At 33.9% G+C, this 8,811-nt stretch overlaps 1 protein-coding gene across 1 annotated transcript; it reads left to right on the forward strand.

Annotated features, from left to right (window-relative positions):
• The first annotated feature begins 384 nt into the window (after positions 1 to 384).
• On the forward strand, positions 385 to 861 carry LOC111372023 (UDP-arabinopyranose mutase 1-like). Its single transcript, XM_022994160.1, has 2 exons — positions 385 to 714; positions 787 to 861. Exons 1-2 carry the CDS (start codon positions 385 to 387, stop codon positions 859 to 861), a joined length of 405 nt encoding a protein of 134 aa, XP_022849928.1.
• The last annotated feature ends 7,950 nt before the right edge of the window (positions 862 to 8,811 follow it).

Consider the following 8,811-nt stretch of genomic DNA (forward strand, 5'->3'; position numbering starts at 1 on the left):
ATCTAGCCACAATTTGAGCTCGATTTAATGCGGTCCAAGTTATCGATGGGCTGGACCATCGAGCGACAAATGATCCAAGCCCATTACCATCTATGGACCTATCTTGTATAGAGAAGTAGGTCGACAAACAATGACACGAAAATGTCCAATGTGGTATAGTCAAAGTGCCTAACTAAATGGACTAGTACTCCACTAAAAGTCGACTTAATTATTCTTAACCGGTTGAAACGTTAGAACTTTGAATTCTTCGTGCAATTGTCCTATCACGTGCCGTCCCAGTGCACATCCCACTTCCGTTACAAATTCTCCTCTTATTTATACCCCTGCCCTAATACTCTTGGATCTCAATCCCCTTCTCATTCTCGTTCTTGTCGAAATCCAACGATGGCAGCAATTCAGGCCTCGAAATCTTCGACCCCATTGCTCAAAGATGAACTAGACATAGTGATTCCGACCATCAGAAACCTGGATTTCCTCGAAATGTGGAGACCCTTTTTCCAGCCCTACCATCTGATCATTGTTCAAGATGGAGATCCATCGAAAACAATCAACGTCCCAGAGGGTTTTGATTATGAACTCTACAATCGAAATGATATAAACAAGATTCTGGGTCCTAAGGCTTCGTGTATTTCATTTAAGGATTCGGCTTGCCGATGCTTTGGCTATATGGTGTCGAAGAAGAAGTATATCTTCACCATTGATGATGATTGCTTTGTAAGATCCAAAACCCGGTTTTTACTTTTGTTTTTGGGCTTTAAAATTTGATCTTGATCTGTTGAATTATAGTATCAGACACTGAATTTTGTTTGTGTGGGAAGACTGGATTTTGATAAGTGGATTTATATGACAATTACTGTATGATTTTGTTCTTGCAATGACAAGATCTGTTTTTTTCAATCAAAATCTTTTGTTTTTTAAGTGTTTGCTTATGATATTACTTTGATGATTGATCTATGGTTAATATCAGTGAATCATTATGAAGTAGCTCTAATATGGGACCATTCTTCTAATGGCGGAGCGAACTATGTGAATTTTTTTATGCTCGCTTGTGATTTTTGTTTTTGAATATTTGGTTAAAAGATTAGATTTTGATCTATGGCTAAAACGAACGAACAACTATGCAGTAGTTCTAACATGGATCAATTCAGCTAAGGGCAGAGTGAATTATGTGAAGTTTTGATGCTTGTCCAAGGTTGTTTTGTTTTGATTCTGAAATGCACAATTAAGATTCAGTTTCTTAAATGCAGGGGAGGAGCCGGGGGCAAATCTCACAAAATTTTAATTAATTGTGGGAGCAAAATTGAAAATTATGAGGAAGTTTTTTGAAAATCTTGTGTAAAATCTTGAAAAATCTATTACAAAATCTTAGACTTCGATTTTTTTCTTCTTCTTTTTTTTTTTTNACGGGTTTAGGAGGAACTAAAACTAGATCAGGTTTAATGTGTGAATCGAATGGTCATCAAAGTATAATGTAATTTATTTATTTTTTTTTTGTCAAATTGCAAAGAGGCTGCTTCGAACCTTGGCCTCCTCAAAATTTCGTAAAACCTCATCATTTTGAAATTTGATAATTTTTGTTTATATTGTGAGGCAAATATATATTTCAATTTACAAAGTACAACGTAAAATTCCTTTTTTCAATTTGCAAAGAGGATGATTCAACTTGGGCTTCCTACGTGAAATTATATATATAGTATTTTAATTAAAATTATGATTTAACAGTGACCTACCGTTTCAACTACCGATTCACCCGTTAAACCATCGACTGGGTGACTTAATGATTTTTCCTAGTCGACCACTGGGTTGGGGGCTAATAATTGTTTATCAAACAACTATAGTTGCTTTGTTGTTAGAAAAAAAATTAAAATTTTCAAATTAGTATAAATTGTGTTGGGTAATTGCCTCAAAAGTCAAAGTTAGAGGACTTCTATTGTAAACATAGAAGGTAGTTATTGTATGGAAGACTTCTAATTAAAGTTGAAAGCAGAATCCTTGCAGAATTTTGTCTCCAATTTACAGCAGGTTTTGGAATCTTGCACATGAATGATTTTTTTTTTTTTTTTTTTGAGTTAAAGGAGTCTCAATTGAGTTTAAATTAAACTTTTCTACTTGGTTATTAATCCTATAAATAGTTGATGTATTTCATTATTTTGAGTGTGGCCAGAGAGTTGATATGAGGAAAAAAAAATATTGTGAGCCTAGTATTTTGAGACTTTTGTATATTGGGTAGAAAAGTAGGTGTAGTAAAGTTTGGGTTTATTTTTTTTTATTTGTAATACTTTGGGATTGGGTTGGTGAGTGAAATTTTATATGATTTCTCACAATTTTTCATATAGTGAAAAGTTTTGACAATCCGTTTAATTCGTGTGTTATATTCTTTATTTTTCTTGTTTGCCAATATTCTTTTGAACAACAAAAGATCCTACGAATAAATAGAAATAAAGGGAATTGACGTGAAATTTCCCAACAAATTGCACATAATTGTTAAAAAAAATTTCCAATTTCATGACTTTAAAATAAATAAATAAATAAATAATCAGCCCAGCTCGACTCGATAAAGGCACGAACCAAAAGCCTAAGCCAAGCCTTGATTTTTTTGATGGAGTTTTGGCTTGCCTTAGCTCGGGTGAAAAAAGCTTGAGTTATTTTATTTTCCCGAGCCTTGATCAAGTTGTGACCTTCAGTTCACGAGCTAGTTCGGCTCAACTCAACTCGTTTACATTCCTATTTATACGATAAAGCAAGTCACTTGGCACCCCCAGGGCTCAAACATGTCAATAATCCATGAGCAGATCAATTGAAACCCTTTAATGGTTTTTGTTAGACCAACATATTTTCATGGAGAATCGAAAACCAGTGGATAACCTGAAAAATATGCATCCATGAAAATTAGGTTATTGAATCCCTGAACGGCCATCCAGCTACCTATAACGCTAGTCATTACTCCCACTGGGGCTAGGAAGTAAGCCCCTGTTTGGCCCTATTATATCAAATTTTAATGAGTGGAATATTATTTTTTTGAAGGAGTGATTGAAAAAAAAGATTTTTTTTTCCGATTTACGTGTAATATTATTTTATAGAAGATTGTGTTTGAAAATAAAAGAGACAAAAATAAAAATTAAATTAATGGGGCCGAACTGGGGCTAAATAAGACATACGCCGTCACTTCAGCATTTGATAAAACTTAAAAGAGAAAATGCCCATTTTAGAATAAGCCTAACTTAGACAATATTAAATCGCCCATATTCTTCATTTGTTCATAAGTTTGGAGCTTCATTGTAGAAACCAAATTCCATATCAACCTCACGTAAACAAATTCCCTCTTCTTTTTTTTTTTCTTTTTTTTTTTTTTTAGGATCAGCGCAACCAGCCCAAACACGAAGAACTCAGCTTATGAACATTGCTATCCATCAGCAAATTAAAAGACAAAATTGAGCTTAACAAAGAAACAATATAACAATATCGTTTAAAAATAGTATCGTATCAAAATAGCGAAATAAACAATTATAATACGATCGTCCTATGAATCCTTTACCAGACCTATAATCTGCTTAAGGAATTTCTATTTTGTAGCTAATTTTAACATCCCTAACATTGATTTTCAAAGTGGCCGAGTCAATGAGTGTAGTCATACTTAACAGTTAATATGTCTGCCATGTACTTAGCAATAATCCAATATAAGGCCTTCAATGATAGACTGCAGTTTCTCTAACTCCATCTCCATCACCGTTTTCTCTTGCTCAAGCCTTCAATTATTTGATTATGTAATTTTTTGAGTCTTTCATTCAGCTTGCATCGCGGCCACTGTAGTTTTCTTGGCATAACTCATCCCATATCTGGCTGAGAATTTTAAAAACAAATTGCTATCATCCAAATGCTTATAACAAGTAGCCATGAGTCAAGTCAAGCAGCGAGCATGCTTATAGATGTTACGAGCCTTGCCGTTTTTGCTGGTTGATTTGAGTTCATCAGTGTTGGAATTGGCTAAAAAATAACGAAAATTGGTTTAAGTGTAAAAGTGGAAAATAAAAAGTTGTGACTTCATGTCAATTTCGACCAAATATTCGGACTGATCTGATGGTCAAATTATAAAAGTAAATAGACCAACTTATTCTACTTATTGATTAGATCGTAGTGATATATTTGAAATCTCAAAATCAATTCTAGATGAATGAGAAATTGCGGTCCAAAGTAGGAAGAAATGAAGTGTTGCAACTTTTCGAAAGGATGTAAGTTTTGGCCAAGTGTTGCAACTTTTTGAAATGATGCATGTTTTGGCTCACATTACTTCATTTGCAATTTTTCTACATCTATAAATAGGACTCTGTGGACATAATTTTAGGTACACCAATTACATTGAGCACTCATTCTCTTCTTACAATTCTCTCATTTATATTTCTATAGCATTTTCATGCATTTCTTTTGTAGAGGGAAAATTCTGTCAAAAGTTCACCGATTTTTTGTGGTTTGAAGTGCTGCTACCATAAGTTGTGAATCCATTGTATCTTGGAAGACAAGTGTCATTCACCGTGAGCACCGTAGCGGGGCAATTTGTCTTAAAAGAGATAACGTCTTGCCTTGGATTATTCTCTATTTTCTACTCCTTTTTAATTCTTGTTTTGCGTAATCATTTATCACATTTATATATACTGAAACCCTATCCAAATTTTCGTTCATATAAATTGTGCTTTGATCACGCTCCTATAGGTTAAAACTGGTCGAACAAATATATCAAAAACCAACCTTTACATAGCTTGTTTCTATAAGTTTTCTCCAATAAATTTAAGACAAATGTTTGTGTCTTTGTGGTTGGTTGTGGACAAATCATTCCTTTGTTTGAATAGTGTTTCGTGTACTATTCCTTCACTGATATTATCATCATTTTGTTGAACTTCTGTTTGTGTAATAGAAATCACTACCATCGGGACTTCGTCAAGTCAAAATGGTACCATTACTGTTGCATAATACTACTATCTCACATGGGGAAAAGCCGGAAAAAGTTTGCATGAGTGGACATCAAGAGTTGGTAACAAAAGATGTTGTTTTATCTCACAACTTTTAATTTGGCTAAGTTTTTAAAGGAAACTGCACCGGCTATACAAGAAGGGAAAAATAATCGTGAATCGATTATTGCTTTGAATGCATGGAAATACTCGGACTTCCTATGCAAGAACTATATCCTAAACAGATTGTATAATATACTATATGGGGTGTATAGTTCAAAGGAATCAGCCAAGAAATTATGAGATTCTTTGGAGACAAAGTATAAGACCAAAGATGTCGAAACAAAGAAGTTCATTGTCGGCAAATTTTTGGACTACACGATGATGGATTCCAAAATCGTGATTAGTCAAGTGCAAGAGATTCAAGTCTTGTTATATGATATCCATGCTGAAAAAATGGAATTGAGTGAATCATTTCAAGTGCCTGCCATTATTGAGAAACTCCCTCCTATGTGGAGAGATTTCAAAAATTACCTCAAGCACAAGCGCAAAGAAATGAACTTGGAAAAATTGATTGTGCGTTTGAGGATTGAAGAGGACAATCGAAAAATCGAACGAAGGCCAGTAGATTAACATGGTACAAACTTTGTTGAGATGGAACCAAAGGCAACAAATAAGAAACGAAAGGCTCCTAATTATACACCACGAAGAGATAATTCCAAGAAAGCTAAGAAGTTCAAAGAGAATTGTTACAACTGTGGCAAGGCTGGACATCATTCAAGTAAATGTCGAAAGTCAAAGAAGAATGCTCAAGTCCACATTGTTTCAAATAACACTCTATCCGACGGGCTGCAAGAAATGAGTTTATCTACAGTAGTGTCCGAATGCAACATGATTGAAAATACTAGAGAATTGTGGATTGACACCGGTACTACCTGCCATGTGTGTACGGACAAGGCGATGTTCTCCAACTATCAAGAATTGAATGAAGAACAACTATACATGGGAAATTCTGCAAGTTCCAAAGTTTAAAGATAATGCAAAGTCAATTTGAAGATAACATTCGGGAAATAACTCGTCCTCAACACGAAAGAATTTAGTGTCCAGGTCTCTACTTAACAAGAATGGTTTTAAACTTGTATTTATATTCGATAAATTTGTATTGTCTAAGAATGAGATTTATGTATGTAAATGATACATGTGTGATGGAATGTTCAAATTGAACGTTCTTACAATTGTACCGAAGTAAGTCGTTATGAATAAAACTATAAATTCTGTTTACTTACTTGAGCCTTTATGTTTGTGGCATAGTCCATTAGAAAATGTGAATTACAAATCATTGCGCAAACTAATGAATCAAAGTTTAATTCCGGCATATAAAATCAATCATAATCATAAACGTGAAATATGTGTTGAAGTAAAATTGGCTAAAACACTGGTCCATTCAATACAAAGGAAAGTAGTCCTTCTTGAATTGATCCATAGCTATATATGCAATCTAGAACTTGCACAAACTTGAGGGGGTAAGAAATACTTTGTGACATTTATTGATGATTGTACAAAGTTTTACTATATCTTTCTTTTAAAAAGTAAAGACGAAGCCTTAAATGCATTCAAAACTTATAAGGCCGAAGTTGAAACACAACTTGAAAAACAAATAAAGAATATTCGTAGTGATAGAAGAGGTGAATATGGGGCACCGTTTGAAGACTTTTGTTCCGAACATGGAATTGTTCATCAAACAATGACACTTTACTCTTCTCAATCAAATGGTGTTGCAGAACGCAAAAATCGATCACTTAAAGAAATGATGAATGTCATGTTAATAAGTTCGGGTTTACCACAGAACATGTGGGGGGAAGTTATTTTAACGGCAAATAGTCTTTTTAATGAAGTACCTTTGAAGAAAATGGAAGAGACACCATATGAACTATGAAAATGTCATTCTTCATCCTATCAATACTTAAAAGTGTAGGAGTGTTTGGCTAAGATTGAGGTATCTAAGCCTAAACAAGTAAAAATTAGTTCTAAAATGATAGATTGCATATTTATTGGATACGCCAATAATAGTAGTACATATCGATTTCTTGCACACAAATTCAAAATACAATATGTACACGAAGGGATCATAATCGAATCAAGGAATGCAACATTCTTTCAAAATATTTTTCCTTGTGAAGATAAGAAAAATATGAGATCTAACAAGAGAACATATGAAACTACCAATGGAATTTCAAATGAGGAAAAACCAAGGCGTAGTAAAAGGGCTAGGACTTCCAAAGACGTTTGGTCTAGATTTTCTAACTTATATTGTAGAGGATGATCCAAAGACTTTCGATGAAGCAATGTCTATACCGGAAGAATTTCCTTGAAAATAAGCTATCAATAGCGAGATAAATTCTATAATGCAAAACCATACGTGGGAGTTGGTCGATTTATCTACCGATAACAAGCCTTTAGAATGCAAATGGATATTTAAAAAGAAATTAAAACCTGATGGATCCATTAATAAATATAAGGCTAGATTGATTGCTAAAGGATATAGGCAAAAAGAATGACTTGACTTCTTTGATACCTACTCACCCGTGACTAGAATCACGTCGATAAGGTTGTTAATTGCAATTGTGACAATACACAATCTTGAGATTCATCAAATGAATGTAAAAACGACATTCCTAAACAGTGAGTTAACAGAGGAGATTTACATAGAGCAACTTGAAAGGTTTGCTTTTCCTAACAAAAAACACAAAGTGTGTAATTTGTTAAATCCTTGTATGGATTAAAATAGGCTCCTAAACAATGGCACCAAAAGTTTGACAAAACAATGTTGTGAAATGGATTCAAGATCAACGAATGTGACGAATGTGTATTTATGAAAGATACACCGAATGCCTATGTAATTGTATGTCTATACGTGGACGACATGTTAATAATGGGCAATAGTCGCGAAATGTTGTTTAACACCAAAAAGATGCTGACAAAGTATTTCGATATGAAAAATATAGGTGTGGCAGATGTAATACTAGGGATTAAAATATCTACAACGCAGGATGGAATTGTACTTTCACAATCTCATTACATAGAAAAAGTACTTTGACATGTTTGAGTCCTATGAGAACTTCTCTTGATCCGAGTATGCACTTAGTCAAGAATACGTAAGAAAGTGTATTACAACTAAGGTATTCACAAATAATTGACAGTCTTATGTATATTACTAACTGCATTCGATCGGATATTGCTTTTGCGATCAATAAACTTAGTAGATTTACAAGTAATCTAAGCCATGATTATTGGAAAATTTTGACTAGGGTTCTAAGGCACTTGAAGTATACCATAACCTATGGATTACACTTTACAAAATATCTTGCGGTACTAGAAGGATATTGTGATGTGAAATGGATATCCGATATGAAGGATTCCAAGTTTACTAGTGGTTATGTATTCACCATTGGTAGAGTTGCTATATCATGGAAATCAATAAAGCAAATGTGCATAGCTCGATCAACGATGGAATCTGAGTTTATTTCTTTGGACAAAGCTTGAGAAGAAGTAGAATGGCTTCAAAATTTCTTAGAAGATGTTCCATGTTGGCCCAAGCTGGTACCTACGATATGTATACATTGTGATAGTCAATTGACAATTGGAAGGGCTTGAAGCAGCATGTATAATGGTAAGTCTAGACATATTCGTCGTAGACACAACACCATTAAACAACTAATCTCAAATGGCGTTATCTCCATAGATTATGTGAAATCAAAGGAGAATATTGTGGATCTACTTACGAAAAGTTTGCCTATAGATCAAGTACGTTGCCTATAGAGAGGAATGGGATTAAAGCCTATTATGTAAGAGTTTTTGCAATGATAAC

This window comes from Olea europaea, chromosome 23, assembly GCF_002742605.1.
Source record: "Olea europaea var. sylvestris chromosome 23, O_europaea_v1, whole genome shotgun sequence".
Taxonomy (NCBI): domain Eukaryota; kingdom Viridiplantae; phylum Streptophyta; class Magnoliopsida; order Lamiales; family Oleaceae; genus Olea; species Olea europaea.

Coding starts and splice junctions, on each gene's coding strand:
- LOC111372023 (XM_022994160.1), top strand. CDS start 385: ATGGCAGCAATTCAGGCCTCGAAATCTTCGACCCCATTGCTCAAAGAT. Junction 715..786: donor CCATTGATGATGATTGCTTT/GTAAGATCCAAA, acceptor GTTGAATTATAG/TATCAGACACTGAATTTTGT.